Genomic DNA, 14,593 nt, shown 5'->3' on the forward strand with positions numbered 1-14,593 from the left:
GGAATTGGGTCAGCAGCTTGGCCATCTGCTCATCCTGTGCTGCTTGCTGCTGGGTTAGGAGCTGGGTTTGCTGCTGCAATAGTAGTTGGGCCTGCTCCTGCATTAACAGTCCCTCTGTTTGGTCTGCTCCTGCATTAACAGTCCCTGCTGTCTGGCACAGAAACTCTTTTAAAAATTCTTCCATTTTTCTAATTTTTGAGTGTGTGTATGGCCCTTCAACTGCAGGGGCCTCTCAAAATCCTGGCACTTCTGACACCATATGTTGCAGGGTACATGCAACCACACACGCGGGTTCTCTTGATAAGGCTTCTTTATTGAGCCTTAAAAATATACAGCACACAAAAATAAAATAGCTTCTCTTCAGCATACAAAAACAAAATAGCTTCTCTTCAGCAGACAAAAACAAAAATAGCTTCTCTTCAGCATAGAAAACAAGGCAGCTTCTCTTCAGCATGCAGGAAACAGACCGTTCATCACACATGTACTTTGAAAAACAGACCTTATAGCAGTAATCTCTTCAGTATTTCAGTCCTGTCTCCTGACCAGCTAGCTTGCATGTGTGTACAGCCTGGGGGTTTTAAAACATCTTGATTATGCAGCTGGGGTCAGACTAATTAAGCAGCCCTTCTCAACTGAAACTTAACCTCGTCACTGCTGCACTGCAAGCCTAAACATAGGTTTGCCAGGTATATGGCTGGTGAAGCTCATTCACCCTGTCACACCACCCCTAGGGTGACAAGAAATATGCTCTATAGCTGAAAATTAGAAATTATCAATACCACCCCTCGAGCATTGAGAGAAATGTCTGGCACTGGGTGGAATAAATCCCCCTTTCTAATTAGATGAACATGTTCGGCTATTCTGGTCTTGAGTGGTCTGATAGTGCGACCCACATATCTATAACCACATCCACAACAAAGAACATAGATAACAATACTTGTATTACAATTAAGAAAATTCTTGATATAATATTTTTTAACATTGTTATTATATGTGATAAATTTGGCACAAGATGCATATTGGCACATAGAGCAATTACCACAACTGAAAAACCCCTTCGGTATGCCTCTAATATTGGGGAAACTGGACCTGGAATCAAAAAGACTAGGTGATAGATGAAATGCTAATGTTTTAGCTTTACGGTAAGTAAATCTAGGTCCACCTTGGACCATAGTACAAATGTCCTCATCCAATAGGAGAGTGTGCCAATGTTTAGACACTATATTGCAAATTTGTTGAGATTGCTGACTGTATGTTGTAATAAAGAATGGACTCTGTGTAGAGCTAGAATATGGCAATTTAATTCTCTCTCTATTGGTTGAAGACCTTTTTCTATGGATGAGAACCTCTCTATCCATAGTATCTGCTTCAGTAAAAGCAGCTAGAAGATCTTTGGCAGAATAACCCCTGGCTAAAAATCTATCAGACATATCTCTTGACCGTGCAAGGAATATGTCGTTGTCCGAGCATAGTCTCTTTAATCTCATAAATTGTAGCCCCAGGAATGCTCCTAATCAATGAACGGGGATGACAACTCCATGCATTGAGAAGTGCATTCCTGGAATTCTCAGTGACACACACTCACAGACACACACACACACTCACAGACACACTCACAGACACACACACTCACAGACACACACACTCACAGACACTCATGAGTAAGGTGCTGAGGTTTTGATCTCCCCGGGTTACCCGCTGTAATTACCTGCCCGGGGCTCTCCTCTCCCCACTTGTCCTCCTCAGCAGCACTTCCACCTGCCTGTGGGACGCGAGGCGGACGCCGCAGGCCCCCCCCAAAGGCGGCCGCCGCAGCACCCCAAAGCAGAAGCGGACGCCGCCGCAGCACCCCCCCCCGAAGTGGACGCCGCCCGCCCTCCAGAGTCGAACACCGCCGCAGCACCCCCCCCCAGAGGCGGACGCTGCCGCAGCACCCCCTCCCAAAGCAGAAGCGGATGCCGCCACAGCACCCCCCCCGAAGCGGACGCCGCCCCCCCCCCTCCAGAGGCGGACACTGCCGCTGCCGCTGCCGCAGCAGCCTACCTCCCACCCCGGGCAACAAGCGTGGACCCCCCCAGCATACCTCCCACCCCGGGCGGCAAGTGGAGACCCCCCCAGCCTACCTCCTGTCCCGGGCAGCAAGCGGGGACTCCCCTCAGCCTACCTCCCACCCAGGCAGCAAGCGGGGACCACCCTCAGCCTACCTCCCGCCCTGGGCCGCAAGGCGGGGACCCCCCAGCCTACCTCCCGCCCCGTGCAGCAAGCGGGGATCGGGGGGGAGGAGATCGGGGGCAGGGGGGGAGGAGATCGGGGGAAGGGGCTAACCTAGAGCTGCCAGCTGGCCCTCTTCCCCGCGTCCATCCCGGGCAGCAAGTGGGGACTCCCCTCAGCCTACCTCCCTCCCGGGCAGCAAGCGGGGACCCCCCCAGCCTACCTCCCACCCCGGGCAGCAAGCGGGGACCCCCCAGCCTACCTCCCGCCCCGGGCAGCAAGCGGGGATCGGGGGGCAGGGGTGAGGAGATCGGGGGCAGGGGGGGAGGAGATCGGGGGCAGGGGGGAGGAGATCGGGGGGCAGTGGGGGAGGAGATCGGGGGGCAGGGGAAGAGGAGATCGGGGCAGGGTGGAAGGAGATCGGGGGAGGGAGGGGGGTCAGGGGAGGAGATCAGGGGCAGGGGGGGAGGAGATCGGGGGAAGGGGCTAACCCAGAACTGCCAGCCAGCCCTCTTCCCCGTGTCAGCCCAATCAAGGAGGGGGATTACTTATTAAAAAAAAATTAAACATTGTAGCGAGCAGGGGAATTCAGAGCCGCAGCACGGCTCGCCAGCGACCTAAATCCACTCACCACGAGCGTGTGGTTATGCGTATTTGTCGAACACTGTGTATATATATATATGCACAAATTGGAAAGTGCGGACTCCATAGTGTATATAAGTAATTATTAATATACACAAGCTAAAATCAGAAGTATAATGCGTGGTGCTAAGAACTGCATACAGCTATAATGATAATATTATGAAGATAATGAATCCTATATGAGGTCTGGGATATATTCTTGATTGTAGGGGGGTACTGGGTGTGGTATCCTAGTTGGTAAACCACCATAGATGCACTCAAATTGTCCAGGAACCCAAAAGCTAATGATCACCCCAATGAATAGTACCCTAATCCTTTTGTGGAATAATGATATGACCATGTAGCAAGTAAGAAAACTCTCGAGTCTGCTGCAGCGTCCACGTTGATCCCACCAGACCTCTCGTCTTCATTGTAAATATTCAAAAAAGTTCCCGGCGGTCTAAAGCATTAACCCTGTTGCCGCCTCTGGTGACTGTGGTACATGTTCAATTCCTGAAAAGGAAAGAGCCCCCACACCTTCAGAGCTACAGCTGGAAAAATGATTTGACACCGGATGAGTAAGATCGCCCCTCTATGAGTCGCACATGTTCCATAATTCTTGTTTTTAATGCCCTTATTGTGCAGCCCACATATTGTTTCCCTCTTTCCCCCCCCCACCCTCCCTTCTTTTCTTTCTTTTCCTCTCTTTTTTCTTTTCCTCTTTAGTTTTGTTTTTTCCTTTCTTCTTCCCTCTTTTTCTCTCTCCCCCCCCCACTCCTTCTCCTCTTTCTCTAGTTCTTTTTCTGTTACTTCGCCCCCCCCCCCCTGCCTCAGGCCGCGCTCACTGCGGGGACCACGGGGAGTCCACGGGTTGCTACTGCGCAAGCGCATTCACCCGGGGCTCCTGTGTGTGTCCTGGCAGGCGCGCGTCAACAGGGAGGGGCTTAGGGGTTTCCCCTTTCTTTCCCTCTCCTCCTTGGTGGTGCGTACGCACCAGGATGATGTGGTGGATGGCGCACACGGGCGCACGCGAGTTCGGCGCGCTCCCCAGCCCCAGAGACACGCTCCATGGTCACCATGGTAAGGAAGCCCTTTGCTCGCTCTGCGCAAGCGCGTTTTAGCTGGGTGTTTTTTCCTATCCCTGCTGGCCCAGGATTGCGTGTGGGAGGCGGGGGCTGCCTGCAGGGGCGCGTGTGTATGCTCTGATGACCCCACACCAGAATCTCATTGCCCAGATTGCAGGGAGGATCCCAGATATGGTTCAGGATTGGTAAACCAATTATTTCTTAGTCTTTAAATATGTTAATGATGATGGGATGTGTATGCCTTGATAAAGTGCTCTGTGTAGCACGAAACATGTTGGTAGGGTAATGCCTTGCCCTTTTTCCTTCCATGACTATTAATTTTTTTATGGATAACGCACTTTCCTCCTAATTTCTTGTTCGGATGATCCCGGTTGTGCTTTGCCATTTCTCTCTCTTATCTACAAGCTAAAATCAGCCCACTCACAAAAGGTTGATAGATCATGCACTTTGTAACTAAACAAGGAAATCCTATAGATCCACTGTCGGTTTGTAGCTGGAGTCTCGTGACAGTCCAATGGCAATAGCCCTACGCGTTTCATCGCTAGGAGTCTGTTAGGAACCTCTCCTACTCTGATTGCGGAGGTGAGCTGTGTAACCAGGAGAGCACTAACCTCTGTGCCGGGGGACCATTGTGTGGATGCACATTCTCAGAGGTACCCGGTACTTATTCACACTGTGGAGTCCGCTCTGTCCCATTTTGTTTTCTAGAAGTATTGAGGAAGATGGTTGCTCCTGTGGATAGCTGATCGGATCCTCCAGCATTTTTATATTTTATTTTTTGGTTTTATGTAACCCTGTTCTCCCCCCCCCCCCCCAATCTCATATAGGGTCTATTATAGGGAAAACTGTGCTGGTTACTCATCGTAGTGTGGTAAACAACTGCTGATAAACAGTGGCCCTGCGTCTCCCGCCTGGTGTTATAGGGGAGGTCAGGACAGGCTTCTGGGGCAATACCCAAATTGTACTCACGGCGACAGCGCCTCCATCTCTTGCAGCCCCCAGAGATGTGGGGAGAAATCTCTGCAGGAGAACTTATCTCTTCTTCCTGATATATTTCAGTCTCAGGCTAGAAGTATGTGAAAACAGGTGTTCTTTATTCTTATTACTCTCACAGCAATCAAAGACAGTTTACAGCTTACACCAAAATCAATTCTCAGCAACAGGTCTTCATCCTCAAGATGTCCCTGGATCTTCACTCCCAGCCACTGGCCACCAGGAGCAGTCCTTGCTCTTCCCTTACCACCTGGTAGGGTAAGGGGAATAGTCTTCCACCACTCCCCGCAGGGAGGGCCTCAGTAAGCAGAGCCCTGCACTACTGGGTTGGATAGACTAGCCTCTCTCAGGGGTAGAGGCAACCGGCTAAATTGAGGAAGTACAGCTCCTTAAGTCAGTTTCAATAAGAACCAGCCCCTTGCCCCTGATTGGACACCAGGCTTGATTGCACTACCTTCTCTGACTCACTGAGCTGCACAGGTGTGGGGAAAACCCATGATTACTCATGGCAAACCTACCCTTACTAAGGATTACTGTCAGGAGGAGGGCAGACTTGTAGCCCAAAACCAGCCAGGGCTACATTTATATTTGCATATTCCCTTTTTTCAATCCCTTGTGTTTCTGTCCTTCCCATTTCCCTTACCCTTGGTCACCTATCCTTGTCTTACATGTTGTTTGTTTGTTGGGTTTTTGTTGTCTGTTTATATATGGTTATACACACTTAGCATTTATTGGTTTACATTTGCCTATATCAACTGCTCTTCCTGATTCATATAAAATGTCGTATTCTTGTATTTGAATCATCTAGTTTAACAGAATATGTATTTATAATTATTGATATAATTTATATATATATAATTTGTTTCCTTTATCAATAAATGTTACATTAAATCCCAAGGTTTTGAAAATATAAATACAACTGCTCCACAATGTAATATATTTGACAGATCCCAATCTCCATGGGGTCTGCTCCTTTAAGGGTATATGCTGTATTTTTAATATATATTGAACAAAATGTGATTATTATCACAATACCATCTGTCCCATCCCCCCTCATTGAGTCAGTCCCCATGATTATTGTGTCTATTACTAACAGATTCCTCCTCTATTGATTATCAGCTTGTGGTGTGTCTTTTTGTTTTTTTAATCATTATTGTTTTTATCTATTCATGTTTATGTATTTATCATATCTCAATACACATTTTTTTAATTAGTCTTATTTACTATTGGTTATTTGCACTCTTCTTTTTTTGTATTATTGTTATTTTTCGATTTGGAAAATTGCTGTTTGAGCTGCATCTTTCCTATAGTTCATTGCATTTCAGCTGTTTGTCCTCTCCCTACAGTGAATCCAATTAGTATATTTCCTCCACTGGTTATACATTTACCATTCTAAATTAATCACTGGTTATTTTTCTTCGTGTGTGTGTGTGTGTGTGTGTGTGTGTGTGTGTGTGTGTGTGTGTGTGTGTGTGTGTGTGTGTGTGTGTGTGTGTGTGTGTGTGTGTGTGTGTGTGTGTGTGTGTGTGTGTGTGTGTGTGTGTGTGTGTGTGTGTGTGTGTGTGTGTGTGTGTGTGTGTGTGTGTGTGTGTGTATGCAGTGTTCGACAAACCCACTCGCGAAATTGGCTCATGGCCAGTTAGATTTCCCCTGCTCTGCAAAAAAAAAAATCCCCTGCTCAAAAAAAAAAAAAAAATCTCTCTAGCTGATTTTTTTGGGCTGAGCAGTCAAGCCGCCCTTCTCTGCATGGGTAAGTGTCCCTGTGTCCCGTGTCTGGCTAGCGGGGGTATTCCTTCCCCGGCGCTCCCTTGGCTGCCCGCGCGAGGGGGAGCGGGTGGTGGTGGTAGCGGGGGTATTCCTTCCCCCCCCGGCGCTCCCTTGGCAGCCCGCGCGGGGCGGGAGAATGACGGAGGGGGGAGCAGTAGAGGTGGTAGCGAGGGTATTCCTTTCCCCCTCCCCCACCCCGGCGTTCTGTTGGCTGCCCATGCGGGGCGGGAGAATGGCGGAGGAGGGTGGGAGCGGGTGGTGGTGCGGGGCAGTGGAGGTGGTAGCGGGGGTATTCCTTCCCCTGTTCCCCGGCGCTCCCTTGGCAGTGTGTGTATGGGAGAGTGTGTGTGTGTGTGTATATGAGAGAGAGTGTGTGTGTGTGTATGTTTATGGGAGAGAGAGTGACTGTGTATGTGTGCGCAGGACACCAGAAGTACCCCCCCACCCAGTCACCCAGTCAGTCCCCCCACCCAGTTAGTGACCCTGTCAGTCACCCACCCAGTCACCCCCCCATCCAGTCACCCCTCCACCCAGTCACCTACCCAGTCACCCAGTCAGTCACCCAGTCAGTCCCCCCACCCAGTCACCCAGTCAGTCCTCCCACCCAGTCACTCAGTCAGTCACCCGCCACCCAGTCACCCTGTCAGTCCCCCCACCCAGTCCCCCCAACCAGTCACCCACCCAGTCAGCCCCCACCCAGTCACCCTCCCACCCAGTCACCCAGTCAGTCACCCCCCCACCCAGTCACCCATTCAATCTCTGTCGCCCTCTCTTTCACTCTCTCTGTCGCCCTCTCTCACACTCTGTCTGTCTCGCTCACACTCTCTGTTTCGCTCACACTCTCTCTGTCTCACTCACACTCTCTCTGTCTCACTCACACTCTCTGTCTCACTCTCGCTTACACTCTCTCTGTCTCGCTCTCGCTCACACTCTCTCTGTCACTCTCTCTCACCCTCTCTCTGTCTGTCGCTCTCTCTCACCCTCTCTCTGTCTGTCGCTCTCTTTCACACTCTCTGTTTGTCACTCTCTCTCACACTCTCTCTGTCTCACTCTCTGGATCTGGATATCTTACTTACCCTATATATCTTAACTGCCCTATACCTACACCGAAATAACCTATACTGCTTTCTTCCAGATCTGACTCAAGCTTCACACGGGAGACATCGGAATACCCCAAAACCCAGAAAACAGGTAGGGAACACCTCCCCTCCAATGTATAACATTGCGGGAATGAGGGTACTTGGACATTGAGGGACTGCGGATCAGGTGATCCCAGGTGGGATTGCTGCTTTAGATATTGTGAAGCGGGGGCATCCAGACACTGGTTAAAGGGTGCAGGGAACTATTCATTCACATCTGGCTTTTTTTCTAAATCCGACATTTGCACGCACGCACACACTCACACACACTCACACACACACACTCACACACACACACACAACAAGGACTAAATGTAGTATAATGTAATACAATAAATAAACTTATGTCAAAAATGAATGTTGTTCTTACTAGGAGTTTATTCAATTTTTTTTTAAAGCGGGCGGGACTAGGTGGCGAGTAGATTTTTTTGTTCGGCGAATAGATTTTTGGGTGATTTGTCGACCACTGTGTATATATGTATATATGTAAATTGAACAAAATGTGATCATAGGAAAGGGGCAATGAGTACCACTATTTTTAATTGACTACCCAAACTTGCACTTTATTTTTGATATAAAGAAATGAAGAAAGTAATAGACTTTATCCATTTTCTGTTCTTACGGTATACAGCAGATATTGAATAACGCTTTTCAAATGGGGAATTGTCCCCTTATTAATTCAGTCTTTCCTGAGAGCACTACAGCAATATTGTTTTAAAGCAGCAGTTCTTGCTGGTGATTTTTTAAAGTGTTTTTTTTTCAACGTCAATATCTGCATCAATGTAATCCTAACTTACCCAGTGAATAGCAAAGCTGCCGATCAATCCGTTCTCCTGTGATTGATTGGCGAAGGTTAATTGATACAGGGCGATGTAATGCTCTCTCTCCTGTTTCCTCTCTGTTTCCTCATACATTGAAACGCATATGCATATTCATATGCGTTCCAATGAAGGTGCGCGCTCCCGATCCCCGATCCGCAGCAGGAGGAGAAGCAACCACTCACTTCTCATCTCCTGCTGTCTGTCTATCTCTCCTGGTGGCTGCTCGCGGTGGGGTATCCCCACCCTCTGCCCCCCGGGTCTGGCCGCCCTGGGCGGGAGGTGCGCCCGCCAGGGGTGTCTGCGCTCCCTCCCCCCTCCCCCGACACTCCCTTCCCCCTCGGCGCTCCCCGCATGGGGTGGGAGGGGGAGCGGGGCAGTGGCGGTTGCGGCGAACGGGGCAGTGGCGGTTGCGGCGAATGGGGCAGTGTCGGTCACGGCTGACTGGCCTCTGGGGCAGGTGGTAGGAGGAGGCAGGGAGCCTCCTGCTCAGATCGCTGGCTTTTCCTCCCCTCCCCCCGTCACTCACATCCAAAGCTGCCTCTCTTACTCCAGTGTCTGTGTGTGTGTGTGTGTATGTATCGGAGACACAGTGTGTGTGTGTGTGTGTGTGTGTGTGTGTGTGTGTGTGTGTGTGTGTGACAGTGACAGTGACTGTGTGTGTGTATATATGTGTATGGATGGGAGACGGTGACAGTTTCTGAACTGGGCGATCTGTACTTCACCAGCCCTGCAGCCGTGACGTCACACGTTCCGACGGGAGCAAGAGAGCAAGGACAAGCTCCGATCACAGCTTAGGCCTGGGACATAGTTGTTCTAGCAGTGCGGAGGTGCGCTGAGGCTCAGGGAAAGCGGTGCTTTCCCTGGCCTTACACAGCGCGCGGTCCGTGGGCGTGTCGGGGGCGGGTCTGGGGGCGGGCCAGTGACGTCACGGAGCTGGTTCGCCCTCATTGGGCGAACCGCTCACGTGACCGGCCCTGCGCTCCGGCAAGCGGGAAATTTCAAAACTCCGTCAGACACACGCTTCCCCAAGCGTGCTGACGCGTGCGCGAACCCCTGCTAAAGCCGCTCTCATTGCGGCTGCAGGGGCTCAGTGCCGAGCAGCAGCACAGCTCAGCACGGGTCAGTGCATAAGCGCTGACCATGCCCGAGGCCTTACGAGTGGGGGAAGTTTGAAAACCCCGGGGAGGTGGTGAGCAGTGCGGTGACTCTTCATTTTCACTTATCAAGTGATATATGCTTGTTTTACATTTGCACATTGTAAGTGCACATTTGATATATTTTTACATAAAGAATTTACTTATCAGCCTGATCACGCTATGTAGCTTTTTCCCATCTCTCCCATACCTCATCTCATCGCTGACTGTGCCTTTGAGGGGGGTTCCTAACTACACTTATCCAACACGGGTAGCAGCCCTTCTTGCAACTGCTTTCTATTCATCTACATTTTGTGAGTAGGCTGGACATACGAGCCAAGAATACACAACGTGCCTTATCTCAGTTTTTTATACATCTACACTTATATTGTGTGTTCTTTTGTCTTTTTTTCCCTTACATGCTCCCCCTGGATTGTTTGAGAATCACGGAGAATAACACACAGACACCACACAGAGAGAAACACACACACACACACTGACTGACACACATACACACACTGACTGACACACACACACACACACGTAATTCAGTTACTATAAATATAGATGTGCAAATAGCTAAAACACGTTCTAAGTCAAACTTCTTTGTGTTTTGGCACTAAAATTGTGTTTTTATTTTTAATTAAAAACATCACCATTACAAATACAATTTCTGTGACAAAACACAAAGAAGTTTCACTTAAAATGCACAGATAGGGATTCTGGACACACACACACACACACACACACACACACACACACACACACACACACACACACACACACACACACACACACACACACACACACACACACACACACACACACACACACACACACCTGTGCCTGCAAAATGTCTCTGTAAAGCTATACAAGAACATGCTATTAATAATTTTAATAACACACACATCGAATTGTAAACATTCACATATACACAAATTAAATATACATATTGTTTACAGTATGATTATATACACATTTGCTTTTAAATGAGTTGTGAATATTTAACATTAAATACACACGTGCAATGGAATAAGGCATAAGGTTTAATTAAATAATTCTGAGCTACTCTCCTTTGCTGCTGCTAAAGTTCTGTGGGGAAGATCATGTGACCAGTCAGTAACTAGATACAATTGTACTCCTGCACGGCTAGGGAGGGGGCAGGACTAACAAAGGGGTGTGCCAGAGCCTGTTACAGAAAAGGAAGAGGTTGTGCCTTTGTAAAGGGTTGCTATAGGAACACAAATGCTCGTTACATTAGAATACATTAAAAATTGTCTTTCAAAGTTGTTTTTTAAAAAAAATGCTACAAGTATTTTCTCACAGAACAGAACTGATTTATTAAAAAAAAAACACACAGGCAGGATATTGCTAGAACTGCAGCTTTAAATTCTCTTAGCGCATTAGTAGCATGACTTTATTGGCAGAACAATATATATGAAAGATCATTTATTTACAGCGAAAGTCATATGCCATACTAACGTTTGTTAAATTCAGTTCCAGGAACTGTAAGACTAGCTTCCAAATTCTACACAGCACAGGCAAAACTTCCCAAACAAGGGAGTCTCAGAGAACCATGTGCCCCATATCCAACACAGCCCTAAATGGAAACAAATCAAGGACTTTACTTCATTTTATCAGATGCATGAAGCAACTGAGTGGTGACTGGAGTCATACAGTATGTACTCCTCCCCAAACAATGTAGAGCAGGGATCCCAGCCTGGGAGGGGGAAGAGAGAAGAAGAAGTTAGCTAATCTAGGAGGAGATATGACGTCACGTGGGACCTCAGGGGGGAGGAGGTGTGGAAAGGATGAAGCAGAGCAGAGTGTGAGAGAGAAAGAGAGGGATCTCCAAGCACAGGGAGGAGCACTTCAGCTGGATCTCCTCGGGTCTGAAGGATCTATTGGTGTATGCTGCAAACTGCTCCAGCCGGATTCCTCCATCATTTGCTGTGCAGCTGAAGTCAGAGGCTCCCGTTCACTGCTGGGAGCAATAGGCTTGGGGGATCCCTGTGTAACTTGTAAAGACTCCGGGACAAGTTACCTTCGTGGGAGGTTTCTCGGCAGCCTTTCCTTTTTGAAATGATCCTGATGCTGCAGCCAGGAAAGGCTGCTGCTGCTGGACCCAACTTCTGGACTCTCCTCTGTGTGATCTTCAGCGTATGTCTTCTGGCTGAAGCCACTCCACACCTCACACATCACCGCCCCAGCCAAAGGAGCAAGTGAGTGTCACTCGTTACTGAGCTTCATGGGTAGCCTTACATTACTTTACACAGGGTTCCAGTACGGAATGAAATACCATGTCTTTCATATGAGGTTGCTCCTATAAATTGTCAATCGGCCTTATTCCGGTTCCCATGCTTTCAAAGAAGGTGTTATAGCAGAAATGATCACATGTGGCACTTTTATACAAAAGAGGGGTGAGGTGTAGTGGTTATGGTGGGTAGGTCTTGCACACTGCATTGCAAGTTCATTTCAATCTCTGGTGAAATTGCTTTTATCTTGTTGCAACTGAGCTCAACCATCTGCAAGTGTCTGTTGCAACAGTGTTTCATTTCTCCGGTATGGGTGCAGACCAGAGCCAAACAATGAACTTCCACTTCAGAGGTGGCTGCATGAACATCCCTGGACTATGTACAGTAGTTTTTGGTCAGTTATTACTCCCTCCTTATCCAGACCTGTTGTTAAAACTAACATCCTTCCCCGGGACTGTATACAATCGGTGGATCCAGCTGTTGCATATGGAATGTGAAGTAATTAATATTTAAGCAGATCTTCTCTGCAGGGTGATGGGTGTACAAATGAATGAAGATGTAGCTTTTCCCATGGCTTTGCCTTTGAATGTCATGGAAATGGTGTTTAAAGTATTGTTTACTTAACCTCTTCAGCACTAGCGATCCGGGGGTTGTATATGAATTCTGCAGACATTAGATTATAGTGGATTGCTTGGCCATATAGACTGATCTGGTAGTTACATCAATCCTTACAGTGTTTTACGATTATTTTATTTAGGGTTTCCATGTTATGTACAGAGCCACTGAATTAAATCCCCTAAATTGATCTCTAAGGGGAAAGAAGTGAATACGATTACTTTCTAGATGAAAGGAGCACTGAAGCAAACTAGTGTGAGGATACAAGTAGACATTCCTGTTATTGACAGGCCCATTGTCTCCCAGTGTTCTGAAACAATTGGGTTAATTAACTTCCAGCTTTGCTTTCCAAAGGAGTTGCAATTGAACTTTAACAAAGATAAACAAAAGACATACACCATCCTAGGCTTTTAAAAGCTCACTTCTTGTTTAAAAAATTAAAAAAAACAAAAAAAACAAAGATGTATATTATGAGAGGAAATGTATGTTATCTATTGAATGGTCCTTTCTCATGACTAAGACTTTGTAATGTTCATTGTGTTATGTTTTAACCCGCTGTTTATCCCAATTGCTTTCCTTAGGAATTGGTGTGCCTACATAGTGAACAAGAATGTGAGCTGCACTGTGATGGATGGAACCCAGAGTTTTACTCAGCCTCAGTACAAATGTGCCTGGGGCCAGATTCACTGTCAGCCAACACTGGTGTAAGTAAGAGACAACTTTTGGGTGGGGAAAATGGGTGGCCGGTACGTGGTCTTCTCAGCCAGTGCTAATTGGGGAAATGTGTTTAGTGTGTTAGCAAGAGAAGAATTAGAAAGTGACACAACAATTTCACAAAGTTGTGCTAATGCTAACAGACACACACAATGCTTGCAATTTTGCTTGAGGTTGTCAATCCCTATTTACTAAAAGATCTCCTGACATTTTTCACAGGTAGTTCTGTGGTTTGCCTCTATACATGGGGTGTCCTATATATACTCAAAAGACCATAATGTGGGTGCATTTCATTTGTGTCATCTTCACAACAGTGTTTCAATTACGTACAGCAGGGGAGGCCAACTCCGGTCTTCGGTGGCCACCAACAGGTCAGGTTTTCAGGATATCCCTTCTTCAGCACAGGTAGCTCCATTATAATGACTGAGCCACCTGCGCTGAAGCAGGGATATTCTGAAAACCTGACCTGTTGGTGGCCCGTAAGGACTGGAGTACACCACCCCTGATATACAGTAATAAAGGGCATGTTGGAGTTATTGACCCCCTTTGTTACTAAAGAAACCTGCAATACACTTCTGCACTGATGGTGGGATCAGAATGCTTTGCAGGGCACTCTGGTAGGGAGGAGTTAAGATCAAGGTTTTCGCTATTGTTTTTTTTAGCTCCTCTAAAGAACTGGCCTTAAAAGAAGGGATGTTGGTCAGTCAGTCCCCTATGTCATATAGTAAGAAAATGGACAATGCACAATTAGCAGTGCATTAAGCTCCATTTAAGCAAATGGAAGTTATTATACCATTAACATTACGTTACCCTGCTTCTCATCATATTAATTAGTGGGGTCTGTCTCATATCAGGGAGCACATTCAGCACTGTGACTAAAACGTTTACAAAGAAAATTTAGAAGAAAATAAATGTGTTTTTTTTTTAATTTAACAAGTGTCAGTCAGTGACCCAATAGTATTATATTACACACGCACGCATACAAATAGTCTATTCTAATATTTATTTACCTTTCTTATTTTTAATTAGGATATACATAAATCTTCTTGGCTACATAAAATTCCATCTAATGTCTTTCATTTTTGATAACTGTCAACATCTGGTGCATATTAAAGCCATGTAGCAAGTTTTGATACAATGTTCTAAATTCACCGCTTGCAGTGGGATTGTAAGCAGGAAATTACACGCAGTCAAACTTATCACGTCACCAAGAAATGAGAAACAATCTATACTGGTTTA

General features: G+C 47.1%; 1 protein-coding gene across 1 annotated transcript in view; it reads left to right on the forward strand.

Moving 5' to 3' along the window:
- Positions 1–11,454: 11,454 nt before the first annotated feature.
- The window catches only part of EMILIN2 (elastin microfibril interfacer 2), a 77,159-nt gene continuing 74,020 nt past the window's right edge, over positions 11,455–14,593 (forward strand). Inside the window, exons 1-2 of the mRNA XM_075585267.1 lie at positions 11,455–11,992; positions 13,222–13,344. Of these exons, the coding sequence (XP_075441382.1) occupies positions 11,853–11,992; positions 13,222–13,344 (263 nt within the window). The 5' untranslated portion in view covers positions 11,455–11,852. The remainder of the gene's footprint in view (positions 11,993–13,221; positions 13,345–14,593) is intronic.

This window comes from Ascaphus truei, chromosome 2 (assembly GCF_040206685.1).
Source record: "Ascaphus truei isolate aAscTru1 chromosome 2, aAscTru1.hap1, whole genome shotgun sequence".
Lineage (NCBI taxonomy): Eukaryota > Metazoa > Chordata > Amphibia > Anura > Ascaphidae > Ascaphus > Ascaphus truei.